The 24855-nt window shown below is 40.8% G+C and overlaps 1 protein-coding gene and 1 long non-coding RNA gene across 6 annotated transcripts in view; one reads left to right on the forward strand and one right to left on the reverse strand.

Annotated features, from left to right (window-relative positions):
- The window catches only part of ttc13 (tetratricopeptide repeat domain 13), a 116154-nt gene that overhangs the window by 58361 nt on the left and 32938 nt on the right, over positions 1–24855 (reverse strand). For all 5 annotated transcript variants that reach the window (XM_072265983.1, XM_072265982.1, XM_072265985.1 and 2 more), the window contains 4 exons: positions 21096–21206; positions 5435–5517; positions 5007–5148; positions 2638–2812 (listed from right to left, as the gene is read on the reverse strand). In XM_072265983.1, the coding sequence (XP_072122084.1) occupies positions 2638–2812; positions 5007–5148; positions 5435–5517; positions 21096–21206 (511 nt within the window). The remainder of the gene's footprint in view (positions 1–2637; positions 2813–5006; positions 5149–5434; positions 5518–21095; positions 21207–24855) is intronic.
- Positions 1536–17930, forward strand: LOC140201616 (uncharacterized). Its single transcript, XR_011886911.1, has 3 exons — positions 1536–1612; positions 11238–11329; positions 17793–17930. It is a non-coding gene; the product is annotated as an uncharacterized lncRNA (long non-coding RNA).

Raw genomic sequence — 24855 nt, forward strand, 5'->3', positions numbered from 1 at the left:
CCGCCACTTCCCCCAACCCAACACAATCAAAGGCCTGCAGGAGTTTGTGGGTATGGTGAATTTTTACCACCGTTTCCTCCCCTCAGCAGCCCGAATCATGCGACCCCTGTTCACCCCGATGTCGGGTAAGGGCAAGGACATTACCTGGGACGAAGAGGCCGCAGCCGCTTTCGTTAAAACGAAAGAAGCCTTGGCAAACACCGCGATGCTGGTGCACCCCAGAACAGACGTTCCTACTGCCCTCACGGTGGACGCATCCAACATAGCAGTCGGTGGAATGCTGGAACAACTCACCGAGGGTCGCTGGCAACCCCTGGCGTCCTTCAGCAAACACCTACGACCACCCGAACTCAAATACAGTGCTTTCGGCCGGGAGCTATTGGCACTATACCTGGTAATCCTGCATTTCAGGTACTTCTTAGAAGGTAGGCCCTTCACCATGTTCACGGACCACAAACTGCTTACCTTTGCGTTCATGAAGGTGTCCAATCCCTGGTCGTCCCGCCAGCAGCGACATCTGTCCTACATCTCTGAGTACATGACGGACATCCGGCATGTCTCGGGAGGACAACGTTGTGGCGGACGCACTTTCCAGACCGACCATACAGGCCCTGTCCCAGGGGGTGGACTATGCAGCGCTGGCGGAGGCACAGCAAGCAGACGATGAGATCCCTAGTTACAGAACTGCGGTCCCCAGTTTGCAGCTCCAAGACCTCCCCGTAAGCCCAGAAGAGAGGACTCTACTGTGTGACGTAGCTACCGGCCAACCCTGCCCCGTCGTCCCGGCAGCCTGGCGGCGGCGAGTTTTCAAATCCATTCACAACTTAGCGCACCCCTCCATCAGGACAACCGTCCGGCTGGTCGCCAGCAGGTTCGTGTGGCATGGACTTCGTAAACAGGTCAGTGAATGGGCCAAAACGTGCATGTAGTGCCAAACGGCCAAGGCGCAGCTGTACACCAAGGCTCTGCCACAGCAGTTCGAACCCACCCGCCGGAGGTTCGACCACATTCATGTGAATATCGTGGGGCCCCTGCCAGTGTCGCGAGGAGCGCGGTACCTCCTAATTATGATAGACCGGTTCACCAGATGGCCAGAGGCAGGCCTGCTCACCGACACCACCTCTGAATCCTGCGCCCGAGCACTGACCGCAACCTGGGTAGCACGCTTCGGGGTACCAGCCCACATTACCTCCGACAGGGGCGCCCAGTTCACTTCCAGCCTGTGGTCAGCTATGGCCAACCTTTTAGGATCACAGCTACACCACAACTGCCTACCACCCACAGTCGAATGGACTAGTGGAGCGTTTCCACCGTCACCTGAAGTCGGCTCTCATGGCCCGCCTGGAAGGGCCTAACTGGGTGGACGAACTTCCCTGCGTCCTACTCGGAATCCGCACGGCGCCCAAGGAGTATCTGCACACCTCATCGGCCGAGTTGGTGTACGGCGCACCCCTGGTAGTCCCAGGAGAGTTCATACCAGCCCCAAGGGGGCAAGAGGAAGAATCTGCAGCAGTCCTGGACAGACTACGGGAGAGGCTCGGTAACCTGGCCCCCATACTCACTTCACAGCACGGACAGAGCCCGACCTGCGTACCCAAAGACCTGCAGAACTGTAAGTTTCTTTTTGTACGACGGGGCGGACACCGGGCACCGCTACAGTGGCCCTATGAGGGGCTGGTTAAGGTGATCAGGAACAATGGGTCCATGTTCGTGCTGGACATTGGGAGGGGGAGAGAAGAGGTTTTCATGGTGGACCGACTCAAACCGGCCCACGCGGACTTGGTGCAGCCAGTCCGGGCTCAGCACTGCAGCGCAGGGGCAGACCTCCCAAACAGAGGCCGATCCAGACTGTGGACATTGGGGGATGTATCGCCAGTTCTGGGGGGCGGGGGGGTTATGTGGCAACCCACTTTCTAGCACACACGAACCGGCCCCCGAAATAACGCGCGCCGGCAGAGAGGCCGGCCCCGAAAAGGGTGCCAGGCCATCTTCACCAGCAGGGGGAAAATCCCGCACATGGAAAGGGTCTGGTAATATGCATTCCCCACAGCAGTCCCACCCAGGGAGGGCGGGAAAGGGAAGGCTTTAAAGCAGGCCGCGAAGTTTGAATAAATCTCTTTTATCACAACTCCAACTCACTGACTACATGTCGTTATTCTAGCGCTGTGTGTAGCACACCGCTACAATATTTGCATTAAAGTACGAAAAAATATAACAGAGCAACACACACAAAATGTGGGAGGAATTCAGCAGGCCAGGCAGGAAACATCGATTGTACTCTTTTCCATAGATTCTGCCTGGCCTGCTGAGTTCCTCCAGCATTTTGTGTGTGTTACTCGGATTTGCAGCATCTGTAGATTTTCTCGTTTGTGAAAAATATAACAGAGTTGTTGTAACAAATCTCAATGCAGGTAATAAGTAAATACTAAAGCCAAGTTTTAAATTATTTGCTTAAATCAATACAGAACAGAATGCAATATTTGTATAATTTTCAAAGCATGCCCTGTGAAATAGTTTTCAAATACCAAAAGCTCACTTGGAGAAATAAACTTTTAAAACAGCCATATAAACACTTATTTTAATAAACATTGTTACGTAAGGAGCACCAGATTTAAAACATGATACCCAGCAACTCACCTCTGAGGTATTTCACTTTGAGATATTCAGGACTCGTTTTCTGACCAGGAAGTGGGTCGTTTAACATCACTTTAGTCTGAGCTTTAATTCCTTCATAAAACTGACCCATTGCAACATGACCCAGGCCCCTCATGTACTGGCAAACTTCATTATATGGCTCCAACTGCAGACAACCCTATATTTTAAAACAAAAGAAACCAAACACAGGCAAGGTAATTTTTTCAGCTTTGATATTTTGGTGGCACAGAAGATCAAGGCAATACCAACCCTAGAATGAATGGATGACAAATGAGCTCAACTACCGAATAGACATTTAACACTGCAACTTAATCTTCTGATAATTGTAACTGAATTTGGAATGTAGCATCACTGGAAGCCCAGGATGGGCCAAGTGCTGGAGGATAGTTTTAATATGAGTGCCCAATGGTCAATGGGCACTCATGAAAGGTCTCTTTCAATCCTGTATAATGAGAGACTTGACGTTCAAAGGTTTTCATTGTTGATGTAAATTAATAGCTCTTGAAGAGAGGATTGGTCGTCATGACCTGACAGCCAACAAACAACACACATCAAAGTTGCTGGTGAACGCAGCAAGCCAGGCAACAAATGAGCTATCCAGGTTTATCAGCTCATCCGGGTTTATCCGGCTCCCAGCCCATAGCCTTGTGGATTATGGTCTTCACTTTATTGTCCATCATTCAGGGAGAGAGTTTGACCCTGATATCATTCATGTTGTTATTCCTCCCTTCAACTCTGTTCTGGAAAGTGCTATAGGACTATTAGTACAAAAAAAATCACGCCATCTTACGTTTCTTTCTCCAGGCAGGTTCTTTTCCTATCAATCATTCCAGTTAGACCCCACCCCTTCTATCTATTAATCCCGCCCGCCCCACTGCATTGCATTGTTAACACCTTAAGACATTTTTAAAAATGCTATTTACATAATAAATACTTGCTGGTATTTATTGGCAAATTTTATTCCATATCTGTACTTCAACCTCCAATTTTGTTACATAATTCTACAGAAATAATTGAATATTGTTCTTTTTGTTGCATGCCACACTCTGACCAACACAGCACAGCAATTCCCAATACACGTAAATGTATAAGGCAAATAAAGATGATCCTTCATCTTTGATCTGATCCTTTCACCAAAGAGTGTAAATCTGTCTTTCCTAGTCACTGATCTCTTTGCTACAGAACTAGGTCACCACCTGGTCTAAACCTCCCAATTTAAAATTAATACAGCTCTACTTCTTTGGTTGAAAAGAAACAAATCCCAGTTTGGTCAGCTTCTCCTCCCAGCTACAATCCTCAATCCCCTGCAACATCCTTTTAAAATCTCCTAATCTTTGATGGTGAACAGAACTGTACAAAGTACTCTGCCTGTGACCCAACCAGTTCTAACTGTCTAACAGTTTTAATATGACCTTCCTACTTATGATGTATGCCTATAAGATATACTTAACATTTCTGAACTGCCTTATCTACCTGCTTCTCCTTCAGTGACCTTTGGATGTGCACTTCAAAATTCATCTGTCTCTCCTTAGAATTTTCCTGAGATCCTACCGTTTATTGTGAATTACCTTGCTTAATTTCCCCTCACCAAAACTGTTACTTCTCAATTCCCCACACTGAATGTTGACCACTAACCCACTATACCTATAGGCAATTCACTTTGCTCGTTGCCCTTGGCCACTCGCCTAACGAATCAGAGATGTCATAATTTATCATATACCTGGTTAAAATCCCTGCATGCTCCATTAAATGCATTGTGTACATTACCTTCTCTTATTTCTATTATTCTAATTTAGACAAATAATTCTTCTATTATCTCATTACTTAGAAAAGAACAGTATAGAAAAGGAACGATGTCTGTGCCAACCATGATGCCAAGTTAAACCAATCCTTTCTGCCTGCACGTGGTCCATAGTCTTATTTTCCCCGCACATTCATACTCCCATCTGGAAGTCTCTTGAACATTGTTATCTTATCTGCTTCTACCACCAGCCATAGAAGTATATTCCATTCTCTATGTGAAAAAAACTTGTTCTACATATCTCCCTTAAACTTTCCCCCTCTCAGCCATATCCTCTAGCATTTGATATTTCTACCCTGGGAAAAAAATGACCCTGGCTGTCTATCCTATGCTTCCTATAATTTCAGAAACTTCTATCAGGTCACCCTCAGTCTCCTAGACTCCCAAAGAAAACAACCTGAATTTGTCTAATCTCTCATTGTTGCAATATACATGCCCTCTAATCCAGTGGGAATTCTGGTGAACTCTTTCCAAAACTTTCTCAATGGAATAAGATGAAATTGGGAGAAAGGTTTTTTTAAAAAGCATAAATTATACAAATATCTTGTACCTTAAAGTCTTTCAGTGCCTCCTGAAGACTACCATGATGGTAAAACATCATTCCCCTCAATTGCAGAGACTGAATATGGTTTTGATTTAGCATTAAGGCCTTCTGAAAATTTTCCATTGCTGCTTCAAAATCACCCAACTCTCTATGGAAAAAAGACATATCACAGCAGAACTCAGCAGATTTACCAGAAGATACAATATCATATAAATATAAAGAAGGATCTTCATATCTTCATCACTCAAAATGATGAAATAATAAGACAAACTACATTTTCTTTGTGTGAATTTCCCAAAATTAACCATTCATATATTAAACCTAATCCACTGAAATCTTCAGTGTTGTGACTTCACTTTTGATTTTTACTAATAAAAATCAACTGAAATTTAATATGTTATTGCCCCTGCCCCCAATGTTAAAAGTAAACCCACCTGTAGGCTTGCCCTAGACTTCTATATGCATCTGTAAAATCTGTTTTTACTTCAAGGGCATCTTTGAATGCATCAATTGCTTCCTAAAAGGTAGACAAGTTTAAATAATTAATGAAGCACAATGTGGTAAGATACTAGTTAGTGTTGCTGTGTTAAATATGAACTCTGTCCACTCCCTGTCCTTGTTCATCTCAGTTACATTAAGCTGCGGAGAGTGTCATGCCCCAAAAGTTGCCAGAAAGGCATCTTCAAGTACAGTTGGTAGCATAAATTCAAGGAAAGAACTAGTATGCTTGTTACGCCACACAAGATCAAACAAAATAATTAAACATATTCTGCACATCTAGGTGCAGCCTTTGTTAGCAAAGACCTGTAAAGCAGCAGAACAGATAAGCACCTTCTCATATCCAGGTGACAAGACTTCATTGCTAAGTGGTTATTAATAAACTTTTGTTCACTCCTGGAACAGGTTTCACGTGGAATTAATTTATCAAATGTGTGTAGAAGGGGGATTTTTGCAAAAAGATACAATTGTAGCTCCCATATCAAGTCAAGCAAAGTTTATTTAACTATATACATATATAATGCATATAACCATATAATGCATATAGAAATGAGACAACTTTTCTTTGAACCAGGATGTAAAGCACAGTACACATAACACATGAAACTTAAGGATAAAATCTACAGATGAATCATACATTAATGAAAACTAAAGTGTATTAATATTAAATATCGGAAGGTATGGAACAGATTAACCAGTGACACTTCAAATATGATGTGGCCTGGAGTTCAGAAGCCTAATGGCCTAGGGGAAAGAGCTGTTTCTCATCCTGACCGTTCTCACCCTTCAGCAGGACTGGAGAAAAAAAAAGGATGAGATTTTTCATTCCAGAATGAAGGAGGTGTCCTTTTTTTTTCCAAAGAAAGGGACTTCCCTTGCTCCACCGTCAATGCTGCTTTTAACGCATCTCTTCTCACCCCATCCTGCCTCCACCCTTGCCTGCCCAATCTCTCCCTGTGCTGCTCTTCCCCCTTCTGCTTTCTTCCATGGCCTCTGTCCTCTCCTATTACACTTCCCCTTCTCCAGCCCTGTAACTCTTTCACCAATCAACTTCCCAGCTCTTTACTTCACCCCTCCATCTCCCAGTTTCACGATCACCTTGTCTTTCTCCCTCCCCTCCCCCACCTTTTTCAGCTTTTTCTCTCCAGTCCTGCTGAGTTCCTCCAGCATTTGCGAGTGTTGCTTCAATTTCCAGCATCTGCAGATTTTCTCTTGTTTGTGAGGATGCTGGATGGATGGGTGGGTGGGATCCTTAATAATACTAAGGGTCCTGTGTACCCAGCGCTCCTGATAAATGTCCCCTGTGATCCTCTCAGCTGTTCTCACAGTCCTTTTTAGGGTCTTCTGGTTTGATGCTCCCATACCAGATGGAGATGCAACTTGTCAGGATGCTCTCAATGGTGCACCTGTAAAACACAGTTAAGATGAGAGGTGGGAGCCTTGCTTGCCTCAGTCTTAAGAAGTGGAGGCACTGCTGTGCCTTCTTGTGCAGGGAGGTGATATTAGGGTGAGGTAATCCGTGATGTGAACTCCCAGGAACTTGATGCACTTAACTCTTTACAAAGCAACCACGTATTCACAGAGAGGGATGGTTTGTCTCTAGCTTCCGGAAGTCCACCACGATTTCCTTTGTCTTCTCCACATTCAGGCTGAGGTTGTTTTTCTCATATCAATCCATCAGCCACTCCACTTCCTCTTTAGACTCCGTTTCGTTGTTGTTCTTGATAAGGCCAACCACTGTTATGTCATCGCAAACTTGATGACATGGTTTGAGCTGAATCTTGTGATACAGTCATGCGTCAGCAATGTGAACAGCAGCAGGCTGAGCACTCAGCCTTGGGAGTGGCAGTGCTCAGCATAATGGGACAAGAGACGTTGCTGCCCACACGGACAGACTGTTAGGAAGTCCAGTATCCAATTGCAGAGGGAGGTGTATCCAGATGCATATGAACTCAAAGTCAATGACAGGCATTGGTTTGATAGAATAACCGTTACAGTCCATCAGCAGAGGATTTCGACAGTTATACCAAATGAACATCAGCATTTGGATGTGTCTGCGAAATTAGATGCACAGCAGCCAGGAGCAGCTTGTGGTAGGTAACAACTTTTGTTGGTTCACGCTGTGTGTTTGGGTTTGGAACACAGATTGGAATAGTCATGCTGACTGTAAGCTAGGAGTTAAATGCCTAGGAGTTTTGCAATTGGTTCTGTTGAAATGCTGAAAAACTTTGACTGCCAACATCTGAAGTGAATGCCATTGTTTTTTCTTGTTCGCTCACTTTGAAAACAACACGAGTCAAGCTGGAAGCAGTGACCTTGAAGTCAGGACTGAAAGAAAAATTAAACTTACTGGGAAAGCTTTGGCGACTAGAGTTGTCAATGTTTGTGGGGACGACAATAAAATTGTTAAGAAGATTAAAGATTTAATACCGTTAAGTAGAAGTTTCCTGGTACCAGAAGAGCAAGATGTGATTTTATTTCCTGGTGGTGGCTGATGAAGTAACAGCAATCTGCCGTTGCTCCAACTCTAATTATCTTACTATTTCCAACCTGTCTTGAAACTTCTTTTTTAAGTGTGATATTCTTTCATTATGACTGGAAGGAGTGCTAGAGGTACTAAAAAGGATGATCTCCCTGCTTCTTTGGATTCTATTATGGATTTGCTGCAAAGTCATACACGAGAAGCCTCTGAGAAGTTTCAACAATTCAGCTCTGAATTTAAACAAATAGATGGTAAATTGGATTCTATTCAACAAACTCTTAATGAACACGATAAACATATAAAAAATAATGAAGCAATATTGTCCTCACTGGAAATGGAAATTGCAAAAGCTTTGTGAAAAGCAATCGAAGTCCAACGAAAAGTTACAACATAAGATGATCAACCTAGAAAACAGAAGTAGAAGAAACAACCTACGGGCTCTGGGTCTCGAAGAATTAATTGAAGGTAATCATCCTATGGAATATTTTGCAAACTTTCTGCAAGGATTATTTCCGGAAATTTTGACGTCTTTGCCTATGACTGATCGAGTTCACAGATCTCCTGTGTTTAGACCAAAGGGAGATAGACCAAGATCAGTAATAATCTGTTTTCATGGATTTAAAACAAAGGAACTGTTAATTCGTGAACCTTGTCGAAGAGGCAAGATTGACTATAATGGTCATAAGATTAGAATTGTCAAAGATTACTCGCCTGAGGTTACATGCTAAGTTCAAAGAAGTTACGTCCGTGTTTATTAACAAGGGTTTCAAGCCTTCCCTTTGCTACCCAGCCCGACTCAGAATCACACTTAAAAATGGATCTTTCGAGTGGTTTCATTCGACTATTGCAGCACAAAGGTTTTTAAAATCCAAAGGCTAGCTGTTTAATTTGTCTTTACATGAAGACACCAGATTAAATCAGAAACTTTTAATTCGCGGATCTCGTCAAAGGAGTATGATTGGTTATAGGTTGGAATATTAAGATTCTCGAAGATTATTTGTTTGAGGTTATGCAGAAGCATGCTAAGTTTAAACAAGCTTTGTTGGATTTTTTTTAAACAAAGGTTTCAAGCCGTCCCCTTACTACCCAGTTTGACTGAGAATCTCATTAAAGATGGATTCTTCAAATGGTTTTGTTTGAATGCTGAAGCACAAAGATTTTTAAATTTGAAGGCTAACTGCTTAGTCTGTTTTTTCATGAAGATACAAGATTAATGTTTAATGTCTTTCTGTATGAATAATTACATCTTTTACTTTTGGTAAACCTTTGTAACTAATTTCTTTTTGTATTTTTAATACTGTATTTTTGATATACAAGAATTGAATTTCTTGTTTGGATATTGTTTTGTCTAAATTGGAATATAAATAACCTTGAAACTAATTGGAGTGATCGCCAGGTTTTTTGGGGGGTTGTCCGTAGTTGTAGATGCTGGCTTTCTATTGGTTGGCCTTCTTTCTTTGGGAGGTGGGCAGGGATATGTTTTTGTTTCCTCAGAAGCTGTTTTCGAATTTTTAGCCAACTTGTTGTTTGGTTACCATTTCTCAAGATTTATGTGTTGGTTTTAACTTACATTTTAACCTTTCCTTTAAATAACATTAAAAATGGACCAACTATTAATTTACTCAGTTTTAACGTGAAAGGGTTAAATCAGCCTGTTAAACGTAATAAGATTTTTGCTTATATTAAGAAACTTACAAGAAGTTTATCAATCTTATAGATAATACTTTCCTTTTTCCAAAATAAAGTAATGTCAGATACCAATGAACGTTTTGTTATTGTTTCAGGAAAACTAGATAATAACTTAATAGTATTTGCCAATGTGTATGCCCCAAATGTACATGATCCAGGATTCTTTGAACATTATTTTTTCATTTTTACCAGATCTGAGTCTTTATTCTCTGGTGATGGGAGGAGATTTTAACTGTTGGCTAGACCCAATTTTAGACTGATCACCTTCTAAACCAGTGTCTCTTAACAAATCAGCTTTGTTTATTCAATCTTTTTTTATTGAAGTGTGGTATTGTTGATGTTTAGCCATTTTTATATCCTTTAGATAGGGAGTACTCGTTTTTTTCCCATGTCCATCACACATATTCCAGGATTATTTTTTTTAAATCGATAGTCAAATGATTTCATCAGTTTGTTCCTGTGAATATAAAGAGATCGCTATCTCAGATCATTTAAAGATAGTATTTCTATCTTTGAATCTCCCTGGTCTTCCTCAAACAAACCTATTTTGGTGTTTTAATATAACTTTGTTATCTGATAAGGAATTTTTAAAATTTCTAGAGAGGCATATTATTTTGTCTTTTGAAGAGAATAAAAAGGAAGAGACTTCTAATCTTATTGTATGGGATACTTTCAAGGCCTATAGTAGAGGACGGATTATTTCTTATACTGCGAGTGTTAAGAATAAAGCTAATAAAGAAAGAACTGAAATAGCCAATCAATTGAAACAATTAGATCAAAAATATGCTATAGCTCCAGATCCTGTTTTATATAAAAGATATGTTGAAGTTAAAAGTAAATATGATCTTCTGTTAACATATCCAATTGAAATTCAACTTCTTAAAGATAAAACTCAATTTTACATTCATGGAGATAAATCAGGCAAAGTATTGGCCAACTAATTAAAAACTTCTGTAGTTAAATGACAAATTAAAGTAATTTGTAAAACTAATGGTGATAGGACAACTGATCACTCTGAAATAAATGATACCATTACAGAATTCTATTCTAAACTTCGTAGTTCTGATTCCCCTAAAGATAGTACTGTAATGAATAATTTTCTAGATCAATTAAATATCCCTGCACTTTCTGCAGATAATTGCAAACAGATGGATCAACCCATTTCTTACGAGGAAATTGCCGAGGCTATACGTTCATTACACTTGGGGAAGGCTCCAGGTCCAGATGGATTTTCTGGAGAATTTTATAAGGCTTTCTCCTCATTAATTATACCGCAGTTACACTTAGTCTTTTTGGATTCTTTCAAATTGGGTAGCTTGCCTCAATCTTTCTATGAAGCTTCTATTTCACTTATCCTAAAAAAGAACAAGGACCCAACTGAAAGCTCTTCATATAGACCAATTTCATTACTCAATGTTGATACTAAAATCCTTTCTAAAGTTCTGGTTCGTAGGATTGAAAATACCTTACTTTCTATTATCTCTGATAATCAGACTAGATTTATTAAAAACCAACATTCCCATTTTAATATACGCCATGTATTAAATGTTATTTACTCTCCTTCTCAGGTGGTATCAGAATGTGTGATATCCTTGGATGCTGAGAAGGCCTTCGATCGCGTTGAATGTAATGAAATGCTACGTGCTACATGCCAGTGCGGGTAAGAATAGGATGCTCTGGAGGATGAACAAGTGGCTGAGGAACTGGTGTAGGGGGCAGGGTTTCAGATTTCAGGATCATTGGGACCTCTTCTGGGACAGGTGGGACCTGTACAAGAGAGACGGGTTACACTTGAACTGCAAGGGGATTAATATCCTTCCAGGGAGGTTTGTTAGTGCTACTGGGGAAGCTTTAAACTAGGTTCGCAGGGGGATGGGAACCAGAGTGCCAGAGCTGACAGTGAGGCAGGGGTGAAAATAAATAATGTTAAAAGTTCAAGCAAAGCCGCAAATAGAAAGGTTGTGAGTGGTGGTAAAAATCTTCTGAGGTGTACATATTTTAAGGCTAGGAGTATTGCGGGGAAGGCAGACGAGTTGAGGGCGTGGATTGACACGTGGAATTATGACGTTATAGCAATTAGTGAAACTTGGCTATAGGAGGGGCAGGACTGGCAGCTTAATATTCCAGGGTTCCGATGTTTCAGATGTGATAGAGGCAGAGGAATGAAAGGTGGGGGCGGGGGGTAGCATTGCTTGTCAGGGAAAATGTTACAGCAGTGCTCAGGCAGGACAGATTAGAGGGCTTGTCTACTGAGTCCTTATGGGTGGAGCTGAGAAACAGGAAAGGTATGGCCACATTCCTGGGGTTGTATTATAGACCACTCAATAGTCAGCGAGAATTGAAGGAGCAAGTCTGCAGGGAGATAGCAGGCAACTGCAGGAAACATAAAGTTGTGGTGGTAGGGGATTTTAATTTTCCACATATTGATTGGGACTCCCATACTGTTAGGGGTCTAGATGGTTTAGAGTTTGTGAAATGTGTTCAGGAAAGTTTTCTAAATCAATATATCGAGGTAGCAACTAGAGGGGAAGCAATATCAGATCTCCTATTAGGAAGCAAGTTAGGACAAGTGACGGAAGTGTATGTAGGGGAGCACTTCGGTTCCAGAGATCATAACACCATTAGTTTCAACTTGATCATGGATAAAGATAGATCTGGTCTGAAGGTTGAGGTTCTAAACTGGAAGGCGGCCAAATTTGAAGAAATGAGAAAGGATCTAAAAAGCGTGGATTGGGACAGGTTGTTCTCTGGCAAGGATGTGATCGGTAAGTGGGAAGTCTTCAAAGGAGAAATTTTGAGAGTGCAGAGCTTGTACATTCCTGTCAGGATTAAAGGCAAAGTGAATAGCCATAAGGATCCTTGGTTCTCAAGGGATACTGCAACTCTGATAAAGAAGAAGAGAGTTGTATGACATGTATAGGAAACAGAGAGTAAATAAGGTGCTTGAGGAGTATAAAAAGTGCAAGAAAATACTTACGAAAGAAATCAGGAGGGCTAAAAGACATGAGGTTGCCTTGGCAGTCAAAGTGAAGGATGATCCAAAGAGCTTTTGCAGGTACATTAAGAGTAAAAGGATTTTAAGGGATAAAATTGGTCCTCTTGAAGACCAGGGTGGTCGGCTATGTGAAGAACCAAAAGAAATGGGGGAGATCTTAAATGGGTTTTTTGTGTCTGTATTTAGTAAGGAAACTGGCATGAAGTCTATGGAATTAAGGGAAGCAAACAGTGAGATCATGGAAACTGTACAGATTGAAAAGGAGGAGGTGCTTGCTATCTTGAGGCAAATTAAATTGGATAAATCACCAGGACCTGTCAGGGTATTCCCTCGGACCTTGAAGGAGACTAGTGTTGAAATTGCAAGGGCCCTGGCAGATATATTTAAAATGTTGGTGTCTACGGGAGAGGTGCCAGAGGATTGGAGAATGGCTCATGTTGTTTCATTGTTTAAAAAAGGATTGAAAAGTAATCCGGGAAATTTTAGGCTGGTAAATTTGATGTCTGTAGTGGGTAAGTTATTGGAGGGAGTACTAAGAGACAGAATCTACAAGCATTTGGATAGACAGGGACTTATGAGGGAGAGTCAACATGGCTTTATGCGTGGTAGGTCATGTCTGACCAATCTATTGGAGTTTTTCGAGGAGGTTACCAGGAAAGTGGATGAAGGGAAGGCAGTGGATGTTGTCTACATGGACTTCAGTAAGGCCTTTGACAAGGTCCCACATGGGAGGTTAGTTAGGAAAATTGAGTCGCTAGGTATACATGGAGAGGTGGTAAATTGTATTAGACATTGGCTCAATGGAAGAAGCCAAAGAGTGGAAGTGGAGGATTGCTTCTCAGAGTGGAGGCCTGTGAACAGTGGTATGCCACAGGGGTCAGTGCTGGGTCCATTGTTATTTGTCATCTATATCAATGATCTGGATGATAATGTGGTAAACTGGATCAGCAAATCTGCTGATGATACAAAGATTGGAGGTGTATTGGACAATGAGGAAGGGTTTCAAAGCTTGCAGAGGGATTTGGACCAGCTAGAAAAATGGGCTGGAAAATGGCAGATGGAGTTTAATACTGACAAGTGTGAGGTATTGCACTTTGGAAGGACAAACCAAGGTGGAACATACAGGGTAAATGGTAAGGCACTGAGCAGTGCAGTAGAACAGAGGGATCTGGGAATACATATACCAAATTCCCTAAAAGTGGTGTCACAGGTAGATAGGGTTGAAAAGAGAGCTTTTGGTACATTGGCCTTTATTAATCAAAGTATTGAGTATAAGAGCTGGAATGTTATGATGAGGTTGTATAAGGCATTGGTGAGGCCGAATCTGGAGTATTGTGTTCAGTTTTAGTCACCAAATTACAGAGAGGATATTAATAAGGTTGAAAGAGTGCAGAGAAGGTTTACAAGGATGTTGCCGGGACTTGAGAAACTCAGTTACGGAGAAAGGTTGAATAGGTTAGGACTTTATTCCCTGAAGCATAGAAGAATGAGGGGAGATTTGGTAGAGGTATATAAAATTATGATGAGTATAGATACAGTGAATGCAAGAAGGCTTTTTCCACTGAGGCAAGGGGAGAAAAAAACCCAAAGACATGGGTTAACGGTGAAGGGGGAAAAGTTTAAAGGGAACATTAGGAGGGGCTTCTTCACACAGAGACTGGTGGGAGTGTGGAATGAGATGCCAGACGAGGTGGTAAATGCGGGTTATTTTTTAACATTTAAGAATAAATTGGACAGATACATGGATGGGAGGTGTATGGAGGGATATGGTCCGTGTGCAGGTCAGTGGGACTAGGCAGAAAATGGTATGGCACAGTCGAGAAGGGCCAAAAGGCCTGTTTCTGTGCTGTAGTTTTTCTATGGTTTCTATTTTTTTAAAAACCTTAGAAAAATTTAATTTTGGTCTAGATTTTATTCAATGGAATAAATTACTTTATCTATCTCCTTCCACTCAGGCTCTTACTAATTTTCAGAATTTCAAACCACTTAAACGTCACCACGGAACTAGACAAGGTTGTCCATTGAGTCCTTTGCTCTTTTATTTATTCCTAAATCCTTTTTTGACTCTTTTGATTCTATTTTGTCCTCTTATATATGGAAAAAAACATTCTTGATTCAATAAAGTTCATCTTCAAAAATTTGAAAAGTCTGGAGGTTTAGACTTACCTAATTTTAGGTTTTATAACTGGGCAGTTAACATACGATATCTTACGTTTTGGCTATATTATATTAATTATGAAGACTGTCCGGTATGGGTTTCTTTAGAAGCTAACTCCGTTAATAAATTTTCTATTATTTCTCTTCTTGGATGCTCACTTCCTTTATCTGTAAGTAAACTAACTGATAATTTAATAGTTAAACGTTAAATTTAAGGAGGCATTAGCGATGATCTTTCAAAAGTCGATAGATTCTGGCATGGTTCTGGAGGACTGGAAGATTGCAAATGTCACTCCGCTATTTAAGAAGGGGGCAAGGAAGCAAAAAGGAAATTATAGACCTGTTAGCTTGACATCGGTGGTTGGGAAGTTATTGGGGAGTTGATTGTCAAGGATGAGGTTACAGAGTACCTGGAGGCATATGACAAGGTAGGCAGAACTCAGCATGGATTCCTTAAAGGAAAATCCTGCCTGACAAACCTATTACAATTTTTTGAGGAAATTAGCAGTAGGCTAGACAAGGGAGATGCAGTGGATGTTGTATATTTGGATTTTCAGAAGGCCTTTGACAAGGTGCCACACGAGGCTACTTAACAAGATAAGAGCCCATGGAATTACGGGAAAGTTACATACATGGATAGAGCGTTGGCTGATTGGCAGGGAACAGAGAGTGGGAATAAAGGGATCCTATTCTGGTTGGCTGCCGGTTACCAGTGGTGTTCCACAGGGGTCCGTGTTGGGGCCGCTTCTTTTTACATTGTACATCAACGATTTGGATTATGCAATAGATGGCTTTCTGGCTAAGTTTGCTGACGATACGAAGATAGGTGGAGGGGCCGGTAGTGTTGAGGAAACGGAGAGTCTGCAGAGAGACTTGGATAGATTGGAAGAATGGGCAGAGAAGTGGCAAATGAAGTAAAATGTTGGTAAGTGTATGGTTATGCATTTTGGCAGAAGAAAGAAATGGGCAGACTATTATTTAAATGGGGAAAGAATTCAAAGTTCTGAGACGTAACGGGTCCTCGTACGGGATACCCTTAAAGTTAACCTCCAGGTTGAGTCAGTAGTGAAGAAGGCGAATGCAATGTTGGCATTCATTTCTAGAGGAATAGAGTATAGGAGCAGGGATGTGATGTTGAGGATCTATAAGGCGCTGGTGAGACCTCACTTGGAGTACTGTGGGCAGTTTTGGTCTCCTTATTTAAGAAAGGATGTGCTGACGTTGGAGAGGGTACAAAGAAGATTCACGAGAATGATTCCGGGAATGAGAGGGTTAACATATGAGGAACGTTTGTCTGCTTTTGGACTGTATTCCTTGGAGTTTAGAAGAATGAGGAGAGACTTCATAGAAACATTTCAAATGTTGAAAGGCATGGACAGAGTGGATGTGGCAAAGTTGTTTCCCATGATGGAGGAGTCCAGTACGAGAGGGCATGACTTAAGGATTGAAGGGCGCCCTTTCAGAACAGAAATGCGAAGAAATTTTTTTAGTCAGAGGGTGGTGAATCTATGGAATTTGTTGCCACGGGCAGCAGTGGAGGCCAAGTCTTGGTGTATTTAAGGCAGAGATTGATAGGTATCTGAGTAGCCAGGGCATCAAAGGTTATGGTGAGAAGGCGGGGGAGTGGGACTAAATAGGAGAATGGATCAGCTCTTGATAAAATGGCACAGCAGACTCGATGGGCTGAATGGCCTACTTCTACTCCTTTGTCTTATGGTCTTAAACATACTCTGAGGATCTGGATACAATTTAGAAAACACTTTGGTTTATTGAGATTTTCCCCTTCAAGTCCCACTTATTCTAACGTTTTTTTAAAACCCTCCATGACTGATTTAGTATTTAAAGAATGGGACAGGTTGGGTATTAAATGTTTTTGGGATCTGTTTATTGGAGGAAATCTTTTTTCATTTGAGCAATTGTCAGCTAAATATAGCTTACCCAAAACTCACTTTTTTTAGATACTTATAAATCAGAGACTTTCGAAGATCTCAATTATGCACATTTCCTATAAGCTCAGATAAGAACTTACTAGACGTAATTTTCAATTTGACACCTTTTCATAATGGTTCAATATCTAATATTTATGGCATGTTACTGGAGACTAGGAATGTTCCTTTAGACAAAATTAAGAATCTCTGGGAACAAGATTTACAGACATCAATATCAGAGGAAACTTGGAATGAAATTTTTAAACTAGTTAATACTTCAGCATTATGTGCTCGCCATTCCATCATACAGTTAAAGGTGGTACATAGAGCTCACATGACTAAGGATAAGCTATCTCATTTTTATTCGGATATATCTCCCTACTGTGACAGAAGTAATAATGGAGAAGCTTCATTAATTCATATGGTTTGGACTTGTCCAAGTCTTGAAAAATATTGGAAGGAAGTTTTACAAACTTTTTCTTTAGTTCTCAAAGTCAATTTTAAGCCTAATCCTCTGACGGCCCTATTTGGTATTGTTGCAAGACAAGATATTAAGCTGAAGACATCTGATTTACATATTTTGGCCTTTAGCTCTCTTATAGCTAGGAGGGCGCTTTTGTTTAAATGGAAAGATGTTTTTCCTCCTACTCATGCTCAATGGTTATACGACATTATGTCATGCTTAGATTTAGAGAAGATTCGTTGTTCAATTTCTGAATCTCGTCAAGACTTCCAAACATTGTGGGGACCTTTTCTGAATTACTTTCAAAACCTTCAATTCGTTGTTTAAATTCGGATGTTGGCTATTATTATTTTTTATTATATGAGAAGGTGTTTTACCTTTTTTCCCCTTAATAAACAACTTTGGTCTTGGTAGGGGTTAGTTTCCTTTTTTTTGTAATAAATTAATATATTTCAATATAACTATTGAGTAACTTACATTAATACGACGTAATGAGATTGTTATTATGATGATTGGTAGCTTAAAACATTTTTTTGACCTTTTATATATACTTTCTTGTACTCTGTATTCTTCTATGTAGAAACTAACAAAAAAAAAGCAAGATGTTTCGCAAGCGCGGCCTTATTTGGATGATTTAAAAAATCTTAATGAAGGTGCTGCTAAGCAACATGTTGTCTTCAGTGCCCATCTCAGAGCAAGATAAACAAACAAAGCTATGCAAACATTGACATGATTATTAATAAAGTCACAGCAGAAGCTGAACAATGGTTGAAACAAACGTGATGTTGAAAGTCAAATTGCTGGAGGAAATGAAAATATTCATAAAACCACAGAGCATGCTGCGGCTACATACAAAACTGAAGATTTTCAGGATGACATACAGCTTGAAGACAGTTTAAATAACGTGTGTGCAGCAGGTTCTATTGCTAGTATATACATCCTTGACATGCATTAAAATGGAGGCTCATTTACCTGTATTATTCGTATGGCAAAAATTGTGAGGCAAACATGTGTTGGAAGAACAAAAGGCGCAGCTTTGAAGAAGAAGCAACTTATGTTGCAGGAAGAAATTGCAGCACAGATGGCCAAAGTTGAAGCACTAAAGGCATCAACTGCTGTGGGGGCTTAACATGCTCCAGCAAGACAGTTCTATGGTGTGAGTTTCTATGTTGACATGGCACAGAAAAAAAACATACTCGATTGTCAATGTGGATATATTTGTTCCTCGAAGTCGAAGAACCACAATTTTGGAACCCAAGAGGTAGTTCAGGATGCTCACACTCAGCCTGCACCAAGGAGGAACTCTGAACCTATGCCATATCCAATAGCACAGGGTACTTCTGAGGACATTAATTTACAGTATGGGCACACTCATGTTTCAGATGATAGAAGTCTAAATAGTGCACAGGATGCCATAAGGACGTGTAAGGAAATTACAAGCTAAATGAAGCAACAACAACGCATTGCATCTCTGCCTAAAAGAGAAATTCAAATCTTTGATGGCAATCCATTGCAATATCATTCATTTATGAGGGCTTTCAAGAAAAGCACTGAAGGCAAGGCTAATGATTATGACAACCACCTCTATTTTCTTGAACAGTTCACTGGAGGTTATCCAAAAGAGCTTGTCAAAAGTTTTTAGCAAGCCAACCTGGGGGAAGGATATTTAAAGGCCAAAACTTTACTACAGGAACATTTTGGTGATGAGCACAAAATTGCTGCAGCCTATATGGAAAAGACTCTTTCTTAGCCACACATCAAATCAGAAGACATGAAGGCTCTTCAAGACTACAAGTCTTTTTCTTAGAGACTGCTGCAATGCAACAGGAGATGTTTGGTACATGTGAGAGCTGGACAGGCCTATTAATATATAGTTTGTTGTAATGAACTTGCCTTGAATTCTTAGGGATAAGTCAGGACAAATATGCCTAAAGCATTGGAGCCAATGCAAGTGATTTGCAGTGTTAATGATGGACACTATACAATCAGAACAATGCTGGGTTGGCTGTTGAAAGGAGACCCTTGTGGTTGAAGATATTACGTTCGGTCAGAGCTGACAGTTAACAGGATTTCAGTTTTGAACTTGGATGAGTTTTGGCATGAATGCAATCAAGAGGAACAACCTGGTTTGTGAAGAGAAGATCACAATCCAGGATAGATCACTTACCAGAAAGAGGACATTTGTGTAAATGTTAAGATTTCATGTCTCCTGTGTTTAGGTAGTATGTGGTTGTAATTATAGTATAATAAGTAGGGGACTGAAATGTAGAAGCCATGCATCTGTTTTCTGTCTGCAATGTATTGTGCTGTGTGTTTATTATGAGTATCACGGTAACTAGTCACTAGTAAGGGACTACGTTACGAATTCGTGCATTGCTCTTGGCAATTCAGTTTGGAGCTGGAGACAGACAGATGTCATATCTTTTGTTGCTGCTTGTTACGCTTAAAGTACTCTTATTTACGCTTAGTTGCATCACTTCAAGATTGAATGCTTTGTCGATTGCTAACGAAGGACAGAATACAATTCTTCAAATTTTGGAACAACATTCTTGGAGTGATTGGAGGGCATAAGGTCCAAGTACAACAATCCATGGGGGGGGGGGGGCGCTTGCCAGCTCCAAATTGAAATGCCAACAACAAAGCAGGAATGCGTAACTTATTCCCTTTGCTTTTACCACGCCCCCCCCCCCCCCCGCTCATGTGACTAGTTACCATAATACAGGTCCACAATCCCTTATCGTAAATCTTTGGGGCCAGTTGCATTTTGGAATTCAGAATTTTTCGGATTTCAGACCCCCCCGCCCCCCCGATACCAAAAAACACGTAGGCTCAAGTCCCTTATTTAACCTGTCTCAGTGCAGTGGACTTTAGGACCCAGCGGCACACCAACCCTCCTGTATACTTTAAATCATCTCTAGATTACTTATAATACCTAATACAATGTAAATACTATGTAAATAGTTGTTAAACTGTATTGTTTAGGGAATAATGACAAGAAAAAAATTTATTTCCAACAAAAACATTCAATAAAACATAAAAATATACGGCTTCAAACGAAGTGAATCAAACACACGGTAAATGACTTATTGGAATAAATGTAGAACGTCACTGTCACTATAAAAGTTCAGTAATTTGTCTTTCTGTTTATTTAGATCATATACAGTGCTAGCTTCGACACTATTTTCTTCAGTAAAACGCCGCGATCAAGCATCTGCAATAACTCCACTTTCTGCATTATGGATAATGATAGATGCTTCCTTCTCTTTTTCTCATTGTTACCCATAGGGGTATCTGCAGCTCTTTTTGACATTTTCATAGTGAAATTAAACACAAAGTCAACAGTGAACACAAAATATCAGCGAACAGCAAATGCACGTGCAACCAGTACGAGCGCTGAGCCACAACTGACGTCTGGCTGCCATGTCACACCTGAGTAACGTCAGCTGTTGGCAAAAAAGGCTTTGATTTTCGGAGTATTTTGGATTTCAGAATTTTGTAGAAAGGAATGTGCACCTGTACACAGAATAAAGGTGCATCACAGAATGCAATGCAGACAAAAATCAGACGCATGGCTCCTACATTGACCACAATTGGATCCAGCACTGAAACATTCAGGAGAATATAGAACAATTCTATTAGGATAAATAGCTCTCCCCTCTCCAGAGACTAACTCTATTCTCATAGAAGAAAGTGATGCAACCAGCTTGCTGCTCCTACTGCTGAGGCCTTGAAGCCCATGAAATTCCAAATTTATGCATTTAAATTTTTTAACTTAAATTAACTTATCAGAAGATAATTCTAAAATCATCCCTCCAAAGGATTTATCAGGCATCTGAAGTAGGCAGTCCTGCTACAAAATTCGGATCTTTGTGTAATACCTCACCTTCAGCATACCCCTGTGATAGAAAGTTAGACCTTTATAGAGCATTGCAATTGGCTGGTATTTCTTCATTTCTAAAGACATCTGGAAATCGTCATGTGCTGCTGCATAATCCTGGTGATAAATCACACAGAAATCAAAAACCTACTGAGAACACTGTAATAATATTGCAGTATTTCTATTTATTTTTAACAAATATAACTACTTTGTCAACTCTATTCCATGAATATTCAGATTCAGATTCATTTATTTATCAAATACCAGAGCAGTCAGGTCTCTGGTTCAGAAGGGAAGGGTAGAAGAAGAGGTGAACTATAGTCACAGAGGATTTGTTGGTTAGGGGAACAGAAAGGAAGTTCTGAGGATGAGAACGAGATTCTTGGATGGTATGTTGTCCCCCGGATACCAGGGTCAGAGACATCTCAGATCGAGTCCACAGTATTCTTAAATGGGAGGGTGAGCAGACAGAAGTTGTGTCCATGTTGGTACTGATGATGTGGGTAGGAGGGGTGAAGAGGTCCTGGAAAGTAAGTTCAGGGAGTTAGGTGCTAAGTTAAAGGACAGGGGCTCCAGGGCTGTGATCTCAGGATTTCTGCCTGTGCCACATGAGTGAGGCCAGAAACAGGAAGATCATACAGTTTAACATGGGGCTAAGGAGATGTTGCAGGAGGAAGAGAATCAGATATTTGGATCACTGGGGTCTCTTCCAGGGAAAGTAGGACCTGTACAGAAGGGGTGGTTTGCACCTGAACTGAAGGGGGACTAATGTCCTATCAGGAAGGTTTGCTAGTGCTGCATGGGGGGGGGGGGGGGGGGGAAGGGGTGCAGCTTTAAACTCGAGTTAGAGTGGTATGGGGAAAAAGAGAACAAGAATGCCACAACAGACAGTGGAGTGGTTGTGGAGAAAGATGTTGTTAAGCCTTAATACGAAGTACGAAGTCCAGAATCAAAAGGTTGAGCATGGTGGGACTAATGTTTTGAGCTGCAAATATTTCAATGCAAGGAGTATTGTAGGGAAGGATGATGAGCTGAGGGAAGGAATCAGCACATAAATTATGATATTGTAGCCATTAGTAAGACTTGGTTGCAGTAGGGGAAGAACTGGCAGCTCAACGATATTCTGGTGTACTGTTGTTTTAGATGTGATAGAGCAGGAAGGATTAAAGCGAGAAGGGTAGCATTACTAGTCGGGGACAATGTTACAGCAGTGCTGAGTCAGGACGGACTGGAGAACTCGTCTAGCTAGGCTTTATGAGTAGAACTGAGGAATAAGAAAGGAATGACAACATTAATGGGATTATTTTATCGACCATCCAACAGTCCGGCGTATTTAGACGAGCAAATTTGTAGATTGATTGCAGACTGTTACAAGAAACATATAGTTGTGATAGAAAGTGATGTTAACTTTCCACATATTGACCGGGACTCCCATACTGTAAAAGGCCTGATGTGAAAGGTGAAAGAGTTTGTCAAAAGTGCTCAGGAAAGCTTTCTTAATCAGTACACAGAAGTCCCCAACTGGAAGAGTGCAATACTAGATTCCTATTGAATGCAACACATACAAAATGGTGGAGGATCTCAGCAGGCCAGGCGTCTGTGGAAAAAAGTACAGTTGACATTTCCAGCCAAAACCCTTCGGTAGTATCCTAAAATGTCATCTGTACTTTTTTCCATAGATTCTGCCTGGCCTGCTGAGTTCCTCCAGCATTTTGAGTGTGTTGCTCAGATTTCCAGCATCTGTAGATTTTCTCTGGTTTCCTATTGAATGCCTACAAGATAGCTTTTTAGAGCAGCTCGCGGTTGAGCACACTAGCAGATCACTTATGCTGTATTGGGTCTGTGTAATGAAACGGAATTGATTAGAGAGCTCAAGGTAAAAGAACCCTTCGGGGCAAGTGATCACAATATGATAAGAATTCACCCTGCAACTTGAGAGGGAGAAGCTAAAGTCAGATATATCAGTACTACAATGGAGTAAAGGGAATTACAGAGGCATGAGAAAGTAGCTGGCAAAAGTTGATTAGAAAGGGACACTAGCAGGGATGACGGCAGAGCAGGAATGGCTGGGGTTCTGAAGGTGCAGGATAGCTACATCACAAAGAAGAAGTAGCTTTCTAAAGGTAGAATAGCACACCGTAGCTGATAGGGAAGTCAAAGCCAACACTATATGCCAAAGAGAAGGCATTGAATAGAGCAAACATTAGTGGGAAGTTAGAGGATTGGGAAACTTTTAAAAAACCAACAGAAGGCAACTTAAAAAGATATAAAGAGGGATAAAAAGGAATACGAAGCCAATAATATTAAAGAGGATAACAGAATTCTCTTCAGATATATAAAGAGTAAAAGAGAGGCAAAAGTATATATCGGACCACCAGAAAATGATGCAAGAGATTGGTAATGGGGGACAAGGAAATGATGGACAAACTGCATCAGTATTCACTGTGGAAGACACTAGCAGTATGCTGGATGTTTGAGTGTGTCAGAGAAGTAAGTGAAGTTGCTATTATTAAGGAAAAGCTGAAAAGGTCTGAAGGTAGAAAAGTCACCTGGACCAGATGGCCTATACCTCAGGGTGCTGAAAGAGGTGGCTAAAGAGATCGTGGAGACATTAATGATCTTTCAAGAATCAACAGATTCTGGTATGGTTGTGGAGGACTGGAAAATTGCAAACATCACTCCACTCTTCAAGAAGGCAGAAGAAAGGAAACTATAGGCCAGTTACTCTGACATCAATGGCTGATAAGATGTTGGAGTCAATTGTTAAGGATGTGGTTTCAGGGTACTTGCAGGCACATAATAAGATAGGCCATAGTCAGCATGGTTTCCTCAAGGAATAATGTTGTCCAACAAATCTGTTGGAATTCTTTGAAGAAATAACAAGCAGAATAGACAAAGGAGAATTAGTGGATGCTAGGTACTTGGACTTTCCGAAGGCCTTCGACAAGGTGCTACACATGAGGCTGCTTATGTTGAAATTGTTTAAAATGTTGATGAGGTCTAACTTGGAATATCATGTGTGTGCAGTTTTGGTCATCTACCCACAGGAAGGATGTAAATAAGGTTGAAAGAGTACAGAGAAAATTTACAAGGATGTTGCTGGGACTTGAGGACCTGAGTTAGTGAAAGGTTGAACTGGTTAGGACTTTATTCCCTAGAAGGTAGAGAATTGAGGGGAGATTTCATTGAGGTATACAGATTTATCAGGAATATAGATAGGGTAAATGCAAGCAGGCTTTTTCCACTGAGGCTGGGTGAGACTACAACTAGAGATCATGGGGTAAGGGTGAAAGATGGACTCTTTTAGGGCAACATGAGGAGGAATTTCACTCAGGGTGTTGAGAGTGTGGCACAAGCTGCCAGCAGAAGTGGTGGATGCAGGTTCAGTTGCAACATTTAGGAGAAATTTGGATAGGTACATGGATGGGCGGGGTGTGGAAGGCACTTGGTCGATTAGACTAGGCAGATTACTAGTTCAGCACTCATTAGATGGGCCAAAGGGCCTGCTTTGGTAGTGTAGTGCTCTGTGACATTATGTGCATCAAATTTAATAACTTCCATTTAAAATACATTCAATATGATTGAGCACCATAGTGATTAATGCTCAAGTTTGTCATGTCTTCAAAAACATATACTTCTCTTACTGCATTGTGAAAAATCTAAATATTAACTTTTCCATGAATATATTTCTTCAAAAAAAAAGAAATGGTTCAATGATTTCATTTAATATCAGAGAATGTATACCATAAGATGTAGCAGTAGAATT

This window comes from Mobula birostris, chromosome 8 (assembly GCF_030028105.1).
Source record: "Mobula birostris isolate sMobBir1 chromosome 8, sMobBir1.hap1, whole genome shotgun sequence".
NCBI lineage: Eukaryota > Metazoa > Chordata > Chondrichthyes > Myliobatiformes > Myliobatidae > Mobula > Mobula birostris.